This window comes from Psittacula echo, assembly GCF_963264785.1.
Source record: "Psittacula echo genome assembly, chromosome: Z".
Classification (NCBI taxonomy): Eukaryota; Metazoa; Chordata; class Aves; order Psittaciformes; family Psittacidae; genus Psittacula; species Psittacula echo.
Window position 1 is genome coordinate 26,864,611 of NC_137742.1, and position 21,456 is coordinate 26,886,066.

The 21,456-nt window shown below is 40.4% G+C and overlaps 1 protein-coding gene across 1 annotated transcript in view; it reads right to left on the minus strand.

Annotated features, from left to right (window-relative positions):
* Positions 1-21,456, minus strand: part of PDE8B (phosphodiesterase 8B) — a gene marked incomplete at its 5' end in the record, with an annotated part of 80,320 nt that overhangs the window by 41,978 nt on the left and 16,886 nt on the right. The window contains one exon of the mRNA XM_080638282.1: positions 711-770. Within this exon, the coding sequence (XP_080494408.1) occupies positions 711-770 (60 nt within the window). The remainder of the gene's footprint in view (positions 1-710; positions 771-21,456) is intronic.

A 21,456-nucleotide genomic window follows, 5' to 3' on the forward strand; every position in this document is an offset into this window, starting at 1 on the left:
GCCAACCCACAAAATGAAAAGGTGACTGGTGACTAAACATCTCCATGACCCAAAAAGTTAATTCAAACAAATGCTGTGTCACTACAGCAATGTTAAAGACTAAGATTATTTAATTTCCTGACATCTGAGAGCTCTAACACCCACTATAAGCTAAATTAAAAAGAAAAAAACCAAACGCCTGGCATCTGTTTACTGGCACAGGAACAAAACATACAGAAGCAAGTGAGGGTGACAGCTGTGCTCCTTAAGCTGAAGTTCAACCTGTATTGTTGGAGACAGTGAGACTTCTTGGATTGGTGACCTGTAGAAGCAGTTCTCTGTTTTGTTGTGCAAAACCCAGCAAAACTCGAAGGGTACTTAAATTTTATAATGGAGCTTTCTGCTTTTGTGTATCAGAACAGAACAGATTTTATATACAGAAAGGCAGCTCTTTCCCCTGCAAATGCACATACACACACACACTCCTATTGACAGGACTTATAAAAGGAATGATTTGATGTTAATGGAAATCTAAGCACCTTGTTTACCAAGTTAATTTACTTGTACATCTCTTCTGAAGCAATCAGATAAACCAAAACACCAATTACCCATCTCACAGTCCTTGAACAAGTAAAATGAAAACATTATGCTTAACTACAGGGGTTGAACCTTCATTTCTTCATCAATTAACGCTGAATTGATTGTATCAAGAAATGGAAAGAGCATCTTACCTGAACTGGATCTTGTGTCAGTCTCATGGGCCCAATTTGTACTTCTGTTGCTGAACCCTGCTGAAGAAAAGTAATACGAATATTTTTTCCCACTCTGATTCTTAACAAGATGGCATTTTACATGCAAGAATGAAAGATCAAGCAGAACCATGAAAGACTCTCAAAGGCAGGCAGACTTATGACTAGCAGCATTAATAGAGTTGCTTTGAAGTGTATCTTTCAAGAGCATATTTTACCAAAGTCCCAATTTTGTTTTGTTTACATTGAAGTTAAAAATTGTAAGGTTTTAAATGAGGAAACAAGAAACACCACTTCCTTTCCCCTCTTGCCCCAACAGAGTACCTTGGTTGCACAGAAAGACTTGTATTTTTCTTAGGACTACAGAAAGCTTTTTTTTTTTTTTCTGGCCAAAATTTGCTTACTCATTTGAATGTGATACAGAACTTGTATTAAAGGTCTTGTGACATATATTCAATAATACCTTAATCAGTTTGTTTAGGAAAAAAGTTACTTCTTTAGACAAGAGAACTTTTTTGGATTGCAGATTAAAAATTGTTTTTCAGAACCATAGCCTTCATTTTGCAGGAGAAAACAGTGCTACCATGTGAACCATGACATTTTCAGAAGATATGAGAGCATATAATAATTTAAAGCAACTGTAAGAGAGCCAGCACATATTGGCTGTGGCTGCTTTGGTTGCCAATATTTCCTAGGAGTTGAATTACCTTAATACTTTTTGTGTCTTGATACATTTCAGTACACTTCTCCTGTACACTACTGATTTGTTTCACTTCAGACCATTAGCCATAGAAGGTTGTTAAGCAACTGAACAATACCTATGTCCACCCACAAATGCATGTACTTAAGGAAAAGAGTGTTTGAAGCCTTAAAATATTGTTCCCCTCTTGTGTATGGAGGATTATTTGCAAGTTCGCAATCTCCAACAGGGCAGATTCTCTGCGTTTCTGGTACCAGTTACCCCAGGTGTAGGCAAGTTAAAGCAATTGCTTCTCAAGGCATGTCATTTGAACGAAGCTCTAACTGTAGGCAGATTCCCAGGCTTGTTCCCTGGCACACACGAATCCTGGAGCCTAATTTGTGCAGCATTTTGCTTTTTAGTTATTGTTAGTTTGAGCCTTCTGTCTAGGTATTACCTTGTTCTTAACTTCAGTATTTTTCAAAGGAATGCATATGAACATTCAAAATGGATGAAGTTACCAGTATTCAGCTTTTTCCCTTAGAGAATACAATACTGTGTTAAGCATTAACAGCCTTGACTGCACATGAGACAGTGGTATTATGTATAGCTACAACTGACACGCTGGACTTTCATGCACCACTGAGCATCCATTCTTCTCAGCCCAACAACTTACGTCAGAAGGTGGTAACTGGCAGGACTCCAAAAGATTAAACCACAAAGCCTGCGACTGTTTTCCAAAGCAAAAACTGCCCCCAATATAAGTGTAGTTAACCTCTCCTTTTCTCATACAATAGCTTAACTTCCCACTTGAGCTCCTGCCATAGCAGAATGTAACTTAATGCCAGAAAGTGTATCAGAATAGAAATGAAAGTTAGCACCCACCACTAACCATGAGTTGTGAGTAAGGTTTGAGAAAATGCTCTCTGAAAGCTCCCGACTGCTCTTCCCAGCCACCAAAAAAGAAAAACAGCACATTCAGCCTCCAGTGGTGGAGGAAACTCTTAAATACACCTTTAATCATTATTCTTTTTGATTAAAAAAAAAAAAAAGAAAAGGAAAAGTTTTAACGTAGACTCATTAGATGAATCTGTAAGAATGCACAACAGGCTTGGGTCAGTACCACTGAAAAACCTTCTTTTCTTACAAGCTCTGATCGTCCCAGAATGTACTGATCAAGAGCCTGGGATCCTTCACAAAGGACAGCTGGGACACAGATATTTATTTTATTACCCATTTATTAATGGGATACTGACATAGAATCATAAAAGCACACAATCGTTTGAGTTGGAAAGTACCTTAAGATCATCTAGTTCCAACCCCCCTGTCATGGGCAGGAACACCTCACACTAGACCATGTCGCCTAAGGCTCTGGCCTTCAATCTGGCCTTGAACACAACTGAATAGATCTAAGCAGGGAAGTCTATAAATTCTTTTACAGAGATTCCTTTACAGGGTAGCCACTTGTCTTAGCCTGGCTGTTTTAAAATAACAACAACAATAAATCCACACCACTGGGACTTGAGATTTCTCTTCCTCCTGCTTCTGTGTCAGTGTCATGAATAGAAAATACCTGAATATAAGAACCAAGGTTTCTTTCTCTTCCTCTCTCCCAGTTTCAGGGTGTTCCTGCCTTTGCTAAAAGTACGAAAGCTTCATGAGATTAGAAAATCTGAGAGCTCCAGTGTAGGTGAACTTGTCCCTATCCTGCTCTGTGCAGACACGATAGGGCCAGAACCACACATGGATGCAGAAAAGGCGCTGCTATACCTGAAAGATTGCCATAACCTTTAAGTCTCTAACTTGCTCAACTTTGTTGCTTATACAATGCATGGAAACAAGTGGCAATGAACTTCAGCATAGGAAGGATTAATAAACTTCATCAGATACAGCAAAAAAATATGTCCGAAATCCTTCTTCCTGGACTTGAAGTTCTGAGTTTTACTTTACAAGCTAGATCAAACTCTTGGATTTATATGCTCAAATTGCTCTGGGAACAAGTGACTGTCTCACTTTTCTCTTTCAAAACACAGCTAGAGGATGCAGCAAGAGTGAGGGCCTGGCCTTCACAATGCCCTACAGATCTCTCTTTGGCCTGAAGGAATTAATTCTACATCTTCCTACCTCCAGAAGAGTCTGATCATGTGGATGCTGCATATTAGTGATACCATGACCATACCTCTGCTCATTTCCTGACTTAAGTCGATATCTCATTGCTGATGATTTCCAATTTAAATAAATCTCTCATCATGTGATTGACTGTCAGGAAGGGCTCATAGTAGATCTGGAACCTAAATCAATTCGTACAGTAGCTCATGACAAACTTTTCTGGTAAAACGGTGGATACAAGCCTGGTTCCAAAGAGGTCAGTGAGAAAATCCCTGATTTCAGTGAGCACGCTTAGAAGCAAAGAAATCATAAATAAACTAACCATGAGCAAACAACAAAAGCTTAAAAACAGTGAAGAAATTTTTGTTTTAACATTTTAAACCATATTCTTTCCAATATCATTCTAACCTCCAAGGCAATCTCACCAGGAATCAGCTATAAATCAAGTAATTAAAGACAAAGTCAATGGTACTTTCTTAACCTGCATGTTTTTATGTAAATCAAAGATCATCAATTACCTTACTATCATAGCAGTACCATTAAGCAAAGCGTACTTACCACTTCATTAAAGTTCTGCCCTTTTAAATCACCAACACAAAAAATTTCACCCCCCATATGCCCGCAGACTTACAGCCCCTGCAGTTTATGAATCATCAATAGTTAGTAACACAATCACTGTAAAAATAATTACTAATTAGTACAGCAAAATCTCCTTGAATGATTTTTGATTGCTCCAGAGCAACAACAGCAACTAAAATCAACCAACCAGTGAAGCAAAGGTGCTGGTGAATTTAGCCTCCCGGAAAGGCTCAGGATGAGTATGCCTGTTGAGAAGCATCACATAGATGCCAAGGACCCTATGGACACCCTTTTGCCCTGAAAGCCCCTTCCCCCTGCCCCCTGTATCTTCTTTCCTCTTTAGTCACTCCCACGATGATGCATCCCTTCCCTCACTTTTCTAGCATGTTTTCAGGTATGCTTTGCTTGTAAGCAGGTAACAGGACTCTCTTTTTGACCCAGCTCTCCCCATCTTTGCTAAGGCTCATTTGCAATTCTCTCCAGCTCAGCTTTCCCTATCCACACAGCTAGTGGGGGTTGACACCTCTGCCCATCCTTTGGCTATTACCAGTAACATATTCAATTATACCATTATTTTCAGCCCCAAGTCCCTTCCTTTTTTTTCCAGGCCAATCTTCAGTCCTGAAAAGGATTACAACTGTGTGTGACTTTAACCCTGCTTGAATTCCTTTACAGGTCACATGCCCCATATCTTGTTCTTCAACATCCCTGGCTTGGAGCTGGTGTCCTCCTCCTGTTTCCGCTACAACACCTCTGACCAGGGTGTCCAGCTCCTCTTCCACTTTTAGCAACATTCTGCCACTCTCTTTTTCCCCTCCTTTTCTTTGTCTGTCTTTCTTAGAAGAACTATATCCCAATCTTTCTCCTGTTCTTTTACTTTATTATCACTTCTGCTCTATTCAACTCCCGTGCACCGGCATTTTTCTATAGTTTGATACCTCGCTACTCTTTCTCTGTTTGGAGTCTTCCTATGTTTCTTTGCAAGCTTCAGCTGTTTCAGGGGATATCACTTGACCTATCTAGCAATTTGTGGTATCAAAGAAGGGGCAGATTTACAGGGGAAAATTTAAGAATTCGTAAAGATGAATTCAGTCAGAAGTTACCTCTGACTGGAGAAGCCCCTAAACAATAAGCTGGCAAAGGCTGTGAGAATAAACAGGATAGATCATTACACACTCTTGCTGGAGTCTTTGATCTGAGCTAGATGGCTTTTGGCCTGACTTCCATGGCTTTTCCAGACACTGTCTTTCCCCAGTTCATTCATTGGACAAGCTGCCTCTGTTCACCCTCTCCACCCACCAATACAGGTACTCCCCCAACTCTCTTTCACGAAGTACCACTCTTTGCCACCTCTGCTGTCAAGTTCTGATGGGATTTTGTAGGTTTTCTTGGTAGTGTTTTCTCTCTCCCCCTGCCCTCTCCTTTCTGTGGCTTTCAGCTACTTGTTTCCCACCTCCCCCGGCTGCTCATACCCTGCACTTCGCTGGCTCCCGCTAGAGGGCTGCCAACTCACTCTGCTCCACAAGGTGCTCACGTTATGCCAACCGATTGCCACCCTTTCAAGCGAGTTCAGAGAAGCACTAAATAGTTGGATAGCTCAACTCTGAGGTTACTGTAAGGTCATGCTGTTTTATTAATTGGAAATAATAATCAAATGCATATACCATTTAGAAGAGATAAGGCTTCATCTTTGTTGACTTAGCAACTGCAAACTCTGCAAGCATCCATAACAGAAGCCTGACCCACCAGATACACAGGAACTGGTAAAAAAAATACGCATTTTGAAGAGCTAGATTTTCACAATATATGTGACAACACACACTGAGGCACATAGCATGAAAACACTGTATACACAGGCAATAAACTGGACCAAAACCTACAAAGACACGTAGGTTTGGCAGGCTTTGCTGTACTTTCATGCACCTAGCTCCAAGTGTAATGTTCACAAACCTGCAACTGGTTCTTTTGCTTCCCAAAATGAAGCAGAATTGGAGTGAGGCACTCTCAATGCCTCCAGTTAAACCTATATGTCATTGCACACAATGGAACTGAAAATTTGTGAGGGAGAGGAAGAAAGTCAAGGGCCTTCCCTTCTATGACTACCCACACCTCCAGGTGGTGAAGTGAGGCTCCTGTTGCAAACTGACTCCTTCACCCATGAGGGAGACCTGTGACAGAAAAGAAGTATTAAGCACTGTCTAAATTCCTTTCCCGTCTCCCTCTTCCCAGCTAACAATGCCTTACCCTGGTTGGGGGAGCACTCACCTGGGAGAGAAGCATTTGAAACCAAACTTGGCTGGACACAGGCTATCATACACCAGATGACCCAGCCCACTATTGTCTCTGCATTTCCCACAAACTCTGAGAATACCAGCCTGACTAGATCTTTCAGGGGACCTGCTACAGAAATGTCTCTGGCTGTGAACTCCACATACCGCTCAGTGCATCGTGTATGCCAAGACTGTGTATCTCAGTAGAGCTAAGATTGGCAGCAGTTCTCATAAATACAGAAGTCCAAGAACCAAATCGCTAAAACTGAGTTTCTGTGAATTACACAGTTGGTAGCATGTTGGATGCTTAAGCTGTTTTTTTGACTTTGGTTTTCAAAGTCTGCTCCTACAACCGCTTCTGTGCAAAGCTACAGAGATCTGTATGATCAGAGTCAGCTTCAGGAACAGATGTTAAGATTCCTATCTTTCTTCCTTCATCCTCATTCCACTTTATATGGTTTCCTGGCTTGTGTTTCAAATAAGAAATTAGAAAAGTAAGTATTTGAAAAGTATTTCTTCTTCGTTTCTCACTCCTTCTGCCCTCCCACCCCACAACATAACTAATCTCTTTTTAAGCAATTATAGATAGTAGTGATCTTGCTGCTTCAATCTAAAATAAGTAGTAAAGGAAGAAAAGCAAACCAGTCGGATTCAGGTAAACCTCTGAAAGACATGGGGAAGAGAAAGGGGAACAAAGGACAGACAGCACAAACAGGTCACAAAAATTGGATCACCCTTAGGGAAAAAAAATTGAGAAAGAAAAATGTACCAGAGTCAAGTTCCTAGCAATTTTAGGTAATCTCTTGAACAAGCAAGCTGACACTTGTCAAATAATTCTGTGAGCTCTAATATAACAAATGTGTACCTGGTATAAAATGGTAACTGAAGAGAGAATATTATACTAGGACTTTTTGCATTCTGTTCACATTTTGGTAGCAGCTTCCTTGTGAATACTTTATCATAATGGGAAGTAAAATAATCAAGTAGAAAAGACACTAGTTTTGGCTATTATTTTGTTAAATTCGGCATACAAACTACCATTGTCAATCAGTCCTCAATTCTACTCACAGCAGCAACTGCTTTGAGACCTGTTAAGGGAAGACAGGTTATGGAGAACCCCACAATGTATGAAGAGTAGTCCATGTCTCTCTTATTCCTGTAATTTGCAAATTAATGCTTCCAACAGGATCTGGAAGCAATCCTGCAGGTGTTTGTACATAAAATTTCACCCCAAATTTTTCTTACATGGATTCAAGGCTCATGTTCTGAACATTGGTCCTATTAAGACTAGTACCACAACTCTGGTTCTTGATGTTCAATAGATTCAATCAATAGATTTAGTGTCCAAGCTTCAGTTGGTTGAATACAGTTGATTAGGACATCTGTTAATAAAACCCTGCAGATCTCTGGATAAGTTTCTAAACACATTCTCATGCCCTTTATACAAGGTCTTTGAGGAACAACCGAAAGTTGGTCAGAAAAACCAGTTCTGGCCCAACATTCTGTCTCCAGAAGTAGCCAAAAGCAGATGACAAACCCAAAACTGCGAAACCAGCGCAAGCACAAAGTGACACTGCCCTTATACCACCTAAACTCCGTGCTCGTAAGTAACCTCAGCTTATGCTTTCCTTACAAAAAAAGCCATGCTAACTCTTCCCCAGCCCATCATTTTGCCCAGTTACCTACCACATGTACTTGTGCTGTGCTATATCTCTAGACATAATGTCTTGCCCAGTATGGAAACAGATGTAGTTCCTAGATCATCTTTGGTACCCTCTAAGGAAGACTAATGTGTCATTATCTGTTTTTCACTCCTCTGGCACTGACATCAGTTTAAAGAATAGGTGATACACCTTAGTAGTTCACCAATTCCAGATTTATGGTCCTTGTGAACCCTTGGGTGAATATGCTTACCTTCCAATCCAGCAATCTTTCCTTCTCCTTCACCTCCTTCCTACAGCAGAGCAATAAATGGCCCACATTCCAAAATCTACTACCCACACATCTCAAGTGCAAAGTGCCCAGAGAGGTGACTCAAATGGCTTGGCAGCTATTTACATTGCTTGAGAAAGGCGTGGTCTGAAGTGATGTACCTATCATTATCAATGTACTCACTGACAGTGAAGCTTTTATGCCAATGATATTTAAAAAAAAAAAAAAAAGCTATAAATTAATTTTAATAGGTTAAATATACACCAGGATGTAAATATACATCAGATTACAAAATGCTGCATCACAGTCTGATAACAAACACTTTTCTTTCATAAAATTCTACCTTCAAGGCATCCTGTCTTTCTCACTCTAAATTCAGTATTGATTTTTAGGAAAAATGTAATATTCCTTAATGGGTTTTCTGGTTAATGTTTTACATGCAGGTCTACAGAAACAAGAAAAATATGGCATAGTTGACATTTCCTACCTTTTGATAAGAAAGCTAAGCATTTATTCCTCTTTACCTTAAGCTATTCTAAGGTATTGCAGGTTCCTTATTCTTGTGTTTATGTAGTCCAGCAGTACATTTGTTTAAATTGGCTGGATTGCTATACCATATGAATACAAAAATTTGAGAAATTAAATTGGCTGTGAAAAGATATCTTTTCAAGATAACAGCTTCTTATCCACAGATGCTGTTAATATGTTCAATCCCCTTGCCCCCCAAAAAACAAACCAAAACCCACCACCAAAAAAAAAAAAAAAAGGCAAAAAAACCAACTTGGAGCATTTGTTCTAATTAGGGGATTGAGATATGGCAAAAAATCTAATGCACAGTTTTCAAGTAGCATTTGGACTAGGTGTTCCTGCACACATTGCAGCAGGACATATAAATTAATAGCATACCTTTCTCCACTGATTACCTATAGTGCCTCAAAGTCTATAGCTGTAGGAAACTTCCTCCCTTTCCCCAGGTACTCAGAACCTGAGTAGGAAGAAGGGCCTGACTAATGTCTAGAGATGTTCAGTGAAACACCAATGAGTAAAGAAACACAAAGCTGTTGGCTTGAAGGGAACCCTGAATAGCATTTAGTCTCTCCAAGTGATGCTATCACAGTGCTCGATGGGGTCAGCCATGCCTTTGCTTATCCCTTTCCAGCATGTCTGCTACTCAGGCAACCACCTCCAGCCTGCACTGACAAGAAAAGAATTAAATTCCATAGACCGGCCAAATGCTTTAACTTCTGAACTACTGTGTAAGAGAAATTTCATAACATAATCCTTTTTCATTTTACTCCTTTCTCTTAACTGTAATATTGAGCAAGTTCAGATCAAATTGGCACTTTTTTTTAAAAAAAATGAACAAACACACAAAAAATCAACAGGCAAACAGATTTCTCTTTGAAATACTTTAAAAAGTGAACATTGAACAGACACTATGGACTCCTCTGAAGATAAGAAACTTAAGTAATTCTCAGTATAACTATTGTGGCAAGTTAAAAAATGGCTTCTTTAAGAAAAATATACTTCCACATTTTAATCCAGCAGCACACAGATAGTAAAGAGACTCATGTCACAAACAGCAACATTTTAATACTTGTGGAAAGAAAGCCAATTACAGAATGTAGTCCTCAATAACATCAGGTTTATTTTAAATAAATAGTAACTTTGTCCACAGAAATTTCTCTCAAAGTCTATTTATTTTGTTAGCACATTTATTTCACTTCAGTAAGCATGCAAATATGCATGCCAGGTAAGTTATATTACTGTCCCTGCAGTGGGAAGTAGAGCAGGGAAAAAACTTTTCCAACTATCTGTCAAAGTAAGCAGAATCTGCCCAATACTTGTGGAACTTGGCTTGGTGAGGCCTCTTTCTGTAGATTTATTTGTCATTACTGTCCATTCTCAACTTTGTAAGAGCATGAGTTGCACATATTACTGGAGAATCCAGTAATCCTATCGATCTTAGGGGAAAATACAGAAACTAAACCTGAACTGTTTTAGAAATACACACAAAGGTATTTAGGAGAGAGCAAAATCCAAAACTAAACACAGAAAGATTTAAAAATTAATCTTATTTTTATCCTTGTATGTTCAGCTAGTCATAAAAAGCAACCAATGTTAGGTTAGGAATGAAGAGCCAAACAAAATGACTTTATGCTGACATGTAAATTTATGATGAACCCACACTTTCAATGCTGTATATTATCTTTATTTTTTTTCCTGTAAGTTAATAAATTAATAGATATTCCAAGACATCTTCAGAGAACTCAAAAGACTAGGATGCCTATGCCATGAAGAGAGGTAACTAAGGAACATAAGAGGCATCTATGAAATCATGAGTGGTGTAGAGCTGAATGAAGAACGATTCATCAATAGTCTTCACAGTACAAGAAGTATGACGCTTTCACTTAAACAATCAGGCCACTGAAGGGGGTATTGTTTAAAAAGCAGTTGAACAAAATTTACCAAAGGTAGGCCCCTGAGTTGCTGTGAAATACGTCAGTAGGAACATCACAACTCAGAAGCCCTTTAGTGACAGGTAAATAGAGGCCCAGGAAGAGATCCCTCTCCATCGCCCTCTTTTTTTATCTCTTTGTCCTGGGTTCAGCAGCAGCAGTCATTTTTTTCTCCTTCTTAGTAACTGGTGCAGTGCTGTGGTTTTGACTTTCGGCCTGGGAACAGCACTGATAAAACCAATGTTTTCAGTTGCTGACCAAGGACTTTGTGAGTCTCATGCTCTGCCAGGGAGGAGGGGAAGCTGGGAGGAAGCAGGGACAGGACACCTGACCCAAACTAGCCAAAGAGGTATTCCATACCACAGCACGTCATGCCCAGGATGTAACTGGCAGTTACCCGGAAGGGCTGGTGCACTGCGGGGTGGGGGCGAGGTACCGGCCAATGGGTCATGAGGTGTTGTATTCTCTTCCCTTGTTATTTCCCTTATCATTATTATTATTGGTGGTAGCAGTAGTGGTTTGTGTTATACCTTAGTTATTAAACTGTTCTTATCTCAACCCGTGGGAGTTGCATTCTTTTGATTCTCCTCCCTGTCCCTCCAGGAGTGGGGGGAAGTAGACTGCGTGGTTCTAATTTACGGCCTGGGCTTAAACCATGACACTCTAGCATAAGGCTCTTTGCTCTTCTCCAAGGGAAGATAATGGGTTGGCAGACTTATGGCTCAATACAGTATATCAACTCTGAACATGGCTATTAAAATTGATACAAAAAGATATGAAGTGAGTTTCAATATTGGAAGATTCGGGTAATATGATCATGTAAGTATGAATGGAAAAAGCTAGAACAATAATCTGTAGCAAGCTGCTACCTAAATAATCTGAATCTTTTTACCTCAGCTTTTTGTCTGAGTAAATACTCACAACTTATGAAGCATACCATTAGTCTGCAATCAAACAATAATTTTAAAATGTAAAATTACTTTCGACTTCCAAAGACTAAGAAAAAACATCTGGAGGTTGTCTGTATTCACCAGAGGGGCTGCCAGCTCACCATTTGCTCTACAGACTGTTCAGTTCCCTGCAGCTCATAAGGAAGGTGCTGCCAAAACAAATTTCAAGTCCCACTTCTGTAATGAGTTGTGAGGAGTATACTTCCAGGGCTCTGAGATGTCGGTAGGAGTTTGCTAAAATACAGTTATCATATTTGAAATTCCTCATGGAATATGCGAATATTCAGGAGTTTTCCACAAGTCTACTTCTACTAGGAATGTGCAATCTGAGTGAGATTACTGAACGAGAAGAAATTAAGATTGAGCTGAATTCACAGGCTCTCTCTTGCCTTCAAAACGACTAAGATTATGCTCTTCAATAGCTGACAGCAGTCAGAAGCAGCACCTGAAATACCAGTTGAAAATGCACACATAGGTATTATGGACTCCAAAGGTTAAAAGGAAAGCAACTTTTTGACCCAAGGTATGCACCATGTTTTCAGTCTACCATTTCTCCAACACCACTCAGTGAAGATGCTTCTGGCTTTCAATATCAACCTTAAGACTGGTTAGTAGGCTTCTTCAGAGATTTATGATGGAAGCATGATGCATGACAATGCTCTTCACATCAGAGCTTTGTCTTAGTATCATCTCCCCTTATTTCTTAAACCCAGGTGGGCGTACCTGGGAAGAATTTCTCCCTGGTTCAACAAGGTCTGTTTGTATTTTTTTTTTGCTAGATAGTATAACATACCTACATATTATCTCAGCCTAAACCCAACACCATATTTCTCTTTCTGGGACACAGAAAAACAAACAAAAACCTCAAAGCCAGAACAAAGATATTCTGATAAGCACTGGGCACTTACTGAAGTTTTCTGAGTTGTCTTTCTCTTAGAAAAAGATCAGCTGTGAATGCTGATCTACATTTTACAAAAATACCAAAACAAGTTCTAGTAAAGAATAGGGTATTTCTCACTTCTTCAAAGACATGATGATTCTCTCTCCTCCACTTCTTCACACTGCCAGACAGTGTTTGCTTCACAGTTCTTCTGTTTTGATTGTTCAAATCTGGGGAAAGGTAGCTGAAGCCAATTACTTCGGCATTTTAATTAAAATTTTAGTACCCACAAGATATATCTTAGAATTACAGCTAGAAACTCTATTAAAAAATAAAACTAAACCCAAACAAACAAAAAACCCAAACCAAAATAATCAAGAGGAATTAGAGATATGTGCACATCTATGGGGTATGATATCATTGGCATCACAGAAACATGGTGGGATGGCTCCTGTGACTGGAGTGTTGGGATGGAATGTTATAGACTCTTTAGAAAAGGCAGGCCTGGCAGATGGCGAGGGGGAGTAGCTATTTATGTCAATGATCAGCTGGAGAGTTCCTCAATTGTGTGGAAGACAACTTCCTCTTGCAAGTAACAGAAGAGGCAATAAGGAGAGGTGCCGTGCTTGACCTCGTGCTCACCCACACAGAGGGGCCGGTTGGAAACGTGACGCTCCAAGGCAGCCTTGGTTGTAGAGATCATGAGATGGTTAAGTTCAAGATCCTTAGGACAGTGAGAAGAGCGTGCAGCAAGCTCACTGCCCTGGACTTCAAGAGGGCAGACTTTGGCCTCTTCGGGAACCTGCTCAGTAAGGTTCCATGGGATAAAGCCTTAGAGGGCAGTGGAGGCCAAGAATGCTGGCTGATAGTCAAGGATCACGTGCTCCAAGTTCAGGAGCATTGCATCCTGACAAGAAGAAAATGGGGCAAAAATGTCAGGAGGCCTCTATGGATAGATAAGGAGCTGCTGAGAAAACTCAGAAGGAAAAAGGAAGCTTATATAAGGTGAAGTGAGGACAGGCAACCTCAGAAGAATAGAAGGACATTGTCCGGGAAGCTAGGGATCAGGTCAGGAAAGCAAAGGCCCAGATAGAATTGAGTCTAGCCAGGGATGTCAAAGATAACAGAAATGGCTTCTACAGGTATGTCACTAACAAAAGACAAAGGGCCCTCTCTGTAAGGAAACAGGAGAATTGGCTACCCTGGATTTGGAAAAGCCTGATGTTCTCAATGACTTGTTCGCTCAGTGTTCCCTGGCAAATGCTCTGACCACACTATCCAAGTCTTGAGAGATAAATGCAGAGACTGGAAGAATAAAGACCTTAGGCTCACTGTAGGAGAGGATCAGGTTTGAGATCCTCATAGGAACCTGAATGTGCACAATTCCATGTGACCTGATGAAATCCATCTGCAGGTCCTGAAGGAGCTGGCAAATGAAGTTGCTAAGCCACTGGCCATCATATTTGAAAAATCATGGCAGTCAGAAGAAGTCCCTGATGACTGGAAAAAGGGAAATATAACCCCCATTTTCAAGAAGGGGAAAACGGATGACCCGGGGAATTACAGACCAGTCAGTCTCACCTCTGTGCCTGGCAAAAACTTGGAGCAGATTCTCCTGGAAGACATGCTAAGGCACATGAAAAACAACAAAATGCTTGGTGACAGCCAGCATGGCTTCACTAAGGGGAAATCCTGCCTAACCAATTTGGTGGCCTTCTATGATGGGGCTATGGAACTGATGGACAGGGGTAGAGCAGTTGATGTCATCTACCTGGACTTCAGCATTCAACACTGTTCCGCATGACATCCTTGTCTCTAAATTGGAGAGACATCAATTTGATGGGTGGACCACTCGGTGGATAAAGAACTGGCTGGATGGCTGCATGCAAAAAGTTGTGGTCAATGGCTCAATGACCAGCTGGGGACAAGTGGTGTCCCTCAGGGGTCATTGTTGGGACTGATCCTGTTCAACATCTTTGTCAGTGACATGGACAGTGGGATTGAGTGCGCCCTCAGCAAGTTTGCCGATGACACCAAGCTGTGTGGTTCAGTTGATACACTGGAGGGAAGGAATGCCATCCAGAGGGACCTCGACACACTTGTGAGGTGGGCTGATGCCAACCTTATGAAGTTTAACCATGCCAAGTGCAAGGTCCTACACCTGGGTCGGAGCAATCCCAGGCACAGCTATAGGTGGGGCAGAGAAGAGATTCAGAGCAGCCCTGCAGAGAAGGACTTGGGGGTGTTGGTCGATGAGAAAATGAACATGAGCTGGCAGCAGTGTGCGCTCGCAGCCCAGAAAGCCAACTGTATCCTGGGCTGCATCAAGAGGAGCGTGACCAGCAGGTCGAAGGAGGTGATCCTGCCCCTCTACTCTGCTCTTGTGAGACCTCACTTGGAGTATTGTGTGCAGTTCTGGTGTCCTCAACATAAAAAGGACATGGAACTGTTGGAACAAGTCCAGAGGAGGCCACGAGGATGATCAGGGGACTGGAGCACCTCCCGTATGAAGATAGGCTGAGAAAGTTGGGGCTGTTCAGCCTGGAGAAGAGAAGGCTGTGTGGAGACCTCATAGCAGCCTTCTAGTATCTGAAGGGGGCCCACAAGGATGTTGGAGAGGGACTATTCATCAGGGACTTTAGTGATAGGACAAGGGGTAATGGGTTAAACCTTAAACAGGGGAAGTTCAAGTTAGATACAAAGAAGAAGTTCTTTACTGTAAGGGTGGTGAGGCACTGGAATGGGTTGCCCAAAGAAGTGCTAAATGCTTCATACCTGTGTCGTGGTTTAAGCCCCGGCTCTAAATTAGAACCACGCAGTCTACTTCCCCCCCCCTACTCCCCAGAGGGATGGGGAGGAGAATCGAAAGAATTCTCATGTCCATACCGTGGTTCAAGGGTGCAAGGAGTCTTGGGTGACATGGTCTAGGACGTGGTATCCCTGCCCATGGCAGCGGATTGAAACTAGAAAATCTTAAGGTCCTTTCCAACCCAAACCATTCTATGGTTCTATGATTCTAAAAGCTAACAACAACTCCAAATTGCAAATACACAGTACAACCACCAATAGAAAATTAAATTAAAAATAGAAATAGAAAACTAAATCTTCCAAGTTTTCAATATAACTTTTTTCTTTACAATCTTTCATTGATTTTAAAGTCAAAAAATAACATCTAAATACATGTTAAAACTATTTTGCCATTGATTCTTTTATCAGAAACCCACAGATAGAAAAATTATTCCCAAAGTAGACCCTACCATCTTAGTATCAAAAGTGATGCCGTCTCCAGTAACAAAGCCTCCTGCACAACACCACCTGTTATTGTGCAGCTATAAATCATCAACATGGAAGTCTGTGCCATGTCTCACGCTAAAAACTGTTCAGATAACAAAAATCAAAACCAAATTCTCATCAAAATAAATAACACGGAGGCTTTCATGCTGACTGAGTAACTCATGGTCACATTTAAGTTTCCTATTTAACTTTGAGAAAGACACTGCAGATAACCCAGACAGCAGCAGCAGTGTGTGAATCTAAGACTCTAGTACTAACATCCGGATATCACCTTCTGGGATGTACACAGTGGTTTGGCCTATGGTGATTCATGCGACTGAGCCATGTGAATGTTATCCCAAACAAGCATTTTCATCCTCTGTATTTTGTCATTCAAGAATAAAGTGGTTATGAAGCTTGTCTCATCTATTTAGATTATAAACCTAAGAGACACTTACTTTTATATTACTTCATATAATATGGCACACAGTCTGACTAATTGTATAAGCCCTACCCAAACACAATGAAGAGTGAGGAAGAGTAAAAGTAATATATATACAAGGTGGGTGTAATGGCCACACATGAAATGGTCAAAAGAATGGGAAGATCTGACCCAGAGGAACAGAGTAGTGGGTGTTAGATGCATACGAAGCATTCATACCTCACAAAAGTAAGAATTGCCATTATATACCTGGAAACTTGACTACCCAGTCTTGCAAACTTGAATGTAGTCATACTAATTTCACTGCCCTTATGCTACTCATGTAAATGCTGGCAGGATCAACATCTTATGTTAGGGTTTAACTTTTGCACACAGCTGCAATCCAAATAAGCTCTGCAGAAGTACAAAGAGAAGACATCACATACTGGTTTGCTCCACCAGGGCAAACTATTACTTACATAATAGGCAATAATGATTTTGTTGTTACACATCACTATTTCCACAGTGGTAGTGGGGGAAATCATTAAAAGCTTTCTGGAAAAAGATCGGGTTTTTTTGGACATTTTATTCCAGTCATAACAGGAGAAGCACCACCAAATTAAGTGTTGCATTCCAGACCCAGCATTGCAAGAGTCACACCAATGCTGTACAGAGAGCTCTTACTGCTCCTGCAGTTTTTACGTACTGACATCTATTTGAACAGAATATAGTCATTTTAGTTCACCATTAGGACTGCCCATCATTAGCATTTATTATGCAACTAATTACCAACACAGTACTGAGTGGATAAAAAAATTACAGTTATATTCGCCAAACAGATAATGAAACACAACTTTCTCGCAAATGTCTCGGCAACTGATCTTCAACCATGGCTTCTACATGTGCACTGTATGAACTTCCAAACTCAAGAATTAAAAGCGGAAGTTCTGGCCACCAAATGCAGTGTTAACTGTCTTGCTTACTCTACCCAGAGAATAGTTACAGCTGCCTATTTTCAATGCACCTTATACTGTAGCAGCAAATTCTGTGCACCACAGCCTCAACTCAGCAATCTGTTTAGTTTTGTTTTGTGAGCAGTATTACTGGAGAAGAAAAGGGGTTCTTACACAGTTAAAGGTAGCATGGTGCAAATGCTCAACATTTTGCACAATTAAGCAACTATTAAGCAACAGGAATTATATACATATCTGTATATGAAGTGCAGGAGAACATTAATCTTCTCTCTAAGAGCTCACATGGACAGTTCGAAGCCTGACACTTTTCAACAACCTTTATCTAGAAAATCTGTCTCTGAAAGTCATTAAACATTTGAATTCCAATTCACTGTCAAAATTTTCACAACAAAGCTTTTAAAGGGCATGATCTCTTAATTTTAGTGGATTAGATTAAGTATTCCATACAGCTTCATTGAAGAACTGTTTATGTATGCATTATTCACAATCTAATATTACAGCCCATGAGATTACAACAGAACAATATATTCCTGGACTCTTCTGTTACGTATCTTTCTTATATGTATATTTTTATTTTACAACTGTCTTTGGTTAGGCTCTATAGAGAAATATGTGGCAATTCCTGCTAATATTGTCTTTATTCACAAGTTCATATCACAATATAGAAAACCATAGCTATAAATTTCTTGCTAAATTCAATTTTCATTCTGTTTCAAATAAAACATTTCTTTTTCAAAGAAGCTGAGAAATATTTGATTGACATAAGCTGGGGGAAATGACCTGCTCAGAGAGCAGGGAAAGTGGTCTAGGCAATAATAGGCCCATCATATCGGCACTCATGCTAGAAATCTGTGCCAGAGTTGTACAGAAGAATAAAGACATACAGTTATATGGAGCAGAAGATGCAATTCAATTTCATTTTACCAAACTTACTGGGTCACCCTGACATGGGTGCTGATAAAAATGTATAAAATAATAAAAAATATTTTCTAGAGAAAGGAAAACTAATAACCCTGTCCTGTTCCAAGACTGCTGAAAGGCACTGGTTGGCATGCCACAGGTAATCCTATTAAATAAGCTGAAGAAAATGGGGTGAATAAAAGAACTGCAAGGTAGGTAGGGTAATAGAAAACCTTGAGGGCAATAGTTGCAGAAATGGGCTGAAATTCAAACAATGTGAAGTGCCACATTATGTTCTTATGTATGTTGCTATATGTTTAAAGCTTCTTAGCTGAATACAACAGAAAAAGCATAAATGACAGCTTAGGACTCCCATCAGTCAAGTCAGAGAAAAAAACTTTTCCAAGGTTTGGATGAAGTTAAAGGGGCTATAAAAAGTGGCTTCCTACAGTTTCAGGGGTCAGCTCTCTGGACCAAGAGTCCTTCCACAAAATCACAGAATCATTAGGGTGGGAAGGGACCTCTGGAGATCATCTAGTCCAAATCTCTGCCGAGGCAGGGCCACTTAAAGCAGGTTATATAGGCGGGTTTTGAATGTCTTCAGAAAGGAAGACTCCGTGACCCTCCTGGGAGCCTGTTCCAGTGCTCTGCTACCCTCAATGTAAAGAAGTTCTTCCTTGTGTTGAAGTGAAACTTCTTGTGGTTTAGTTGATGACAATTGCTCCTCATCCCGTCCCTGGGTACCACTGAAAAGAGCCTGGCACCATCCTCCTGGCACCCACCTTTGAGATATCTATATGCATTAATGAGATCCCCCCTCAGTCTCCTCTCAACTAAACAGGCCCAGCTCCCGCAGTCTCTCCTCATAAGAGAGATGCTCCAGAGCCCTGATCATCCCTGTGGCCCTTTGCTGGACTCTCTCCAGTAGCTCCTTGTCTTTCTTGTACTGAGGAGCACAGAAATGGGCACAGTGCTCCAGATCTGGCCTCACCAGGGTCAACTAGATGGGATCACCACCCTTGACTTGCTGGCCACATTCCTACTGATGAACCCCAGGTTACTACTGGCCCTCCTGGCTGCAAGGGCACACTGACAGCTCATAGTAATTTCAGAAATTGCATTTTACTTCACATAGCAAGTTACTATTAAAGTTTAAATGCTTCCCCAAAAGTAAATGAGAGTTGACAGGCCGCAAGGCATCCTAACAAGATACATCTGTAATGAAATGTCTGTAATTGTTTCAGTCATTGAACATAAAAGCCCATTTCTGGGCACACATAAAACAGTCTGACTAACTTACTGGTCTCATCTACAGAAACCTTGTGATGAAGGGATAACGCAGTACTGATAGCTGGATCCTCCACACTGAGTAACAAAACAGCATCATGAATTATTTCAGTTATGGTAGTGCAAATTATTAGTACTCCTAACAGAATTTAGGCCCCAAGTTTTCAGATCCATATAACATTATCAGAACAAGAAATTTTCACATACAAAGCTCTTCTTGGGGAAATATCACTTTTCCTTTTTAGGCTTTTGTTGTGACTTGGAGCTAACCAATTGTTCTATATTTAGCTGCCAGACACAGGTTATAACCACCCCAAGGCTGTTTTAGACTTCTTTTGAGTGTAATGACCCAGAGGAAATGTAAAGTCAAAGTCATGCTCTGGTTTTTCCAGTCAAGCTGGATGGTTTGACTCATGCACTTAAACATTCTGCTAAGTCAGGCTTCAATGGAGGCCAGGATTGCAAACACACAACAGGTGCACTGGGTCAGATCAAGCCACCAAACTAACATCATGTCTCTGAGAATGGTCAACACTGTGTAATACATACAAGGCCAGCACAAGCATGTATGAAAGCTCCAGCATCCACTCCCCACTGTGGGCCTTAAAGATTTACCAAATTCACAGAAGTAATTTTTGATCTATTAGTCTTCAAAAGATCTCTTTTTCACTTATTATTTTCAGTGTCCTGGCAAACTCATGTTACGTGGTTCATGGAATACTATCTTCCTTTTATACATATAATTGTAAAGCAAGGCATAGCCTGACATATTCTGTAATTTGCAGTCATTATGTTTTTCACTGAAGCTGCCATGTATCAGGTACAGATTACTCAGAAAACTTTAATTAAAAATAAAGAAAACTCATTTTTAAGTCATCAAGGCAGATAAAGATGTACTTTCAAAGTTAGTGTAAATCAACATCTCCCTGAATCCACAGTGGGTCTGAGACAACAGCTCTGATAGCCTTTAGGGCAGGATAGCCTAGGCTATCCTAGAGCCAGATAGTTTAGGCTCTGATAGCCTAACAGGCAGCATGGTTAATTCGTTTTGAAGACAGATCTGTTCTGAAATGGGAGTTTGCCTTCTGTAAGAAAAGTGGCCTTGATATATCACTTACATGAATCTTGATCAGGTGTTTTTCCTTACAGACACTGAGAATGCTGCTTCTCAGATCCAAATTAGGATAACTTGATTTTAGGGAGACTTTAGGAAAACACTCCCCACCCCCTCTCCAAAGTTAGCAGTAAGATGAGAAAGGAGGTGAGAAATAATTTTGTTAGTTATGAGAAATGTATGGAATTTACAGAAGCGTGCACTGTTGACCCATTTGAGCATCAAATTTTTTTAAAATATGTAATGAATACACACAAAATGCTGAAAAAGTGACATTCTTCCATAAAAGTCTGAGTGCTGGCTTATGCTTCATATTTCATGTTATAGAAATTTCTTGTGGTTTAATTCCTCTTTGCTTCCAGTAAAGAGGTACATATATTTGCAGATACAGTTCTTCCCATAAAAGTTCCAACGCAACATGTTTGCATTAACTGGCATTTTTATATTTCACTTTATGAAAATAGCAAAAAAAAGTTTCCTTTGCCATTTAGAATAAAAACGTCAAAAAAAGTCGTTCTCTCATCCGTTATTTTAATTTCAATCATGATGTATGCAGAAATATTTTACCATTATTCAGTCACTTGTACCACATTTAAAATATGATTGCCCCAAAACACTTACCATGAGCCAGCTAAGGAATATACATTTGGAAGTTTTCAAAGGGTAACTAAAAGCATCTCTGTGCACACTTCCCATTTTTCTCCAGAATGGGATCTTCATCTCTAGATTGGGAACTATCCATCCAGCCCAGGAAGAGTCAGCTAGGAGCATGCTTCCACTTGGCGACACTGAGACAACCTCTGTGATGGCACAGCAATCCTTATTGCAAAGTAGGAATTCTGCATCCAGCCATCTCAGGGAAGGCAAAAGCCACAGCATTAAAGACATCAGACCATTTCAG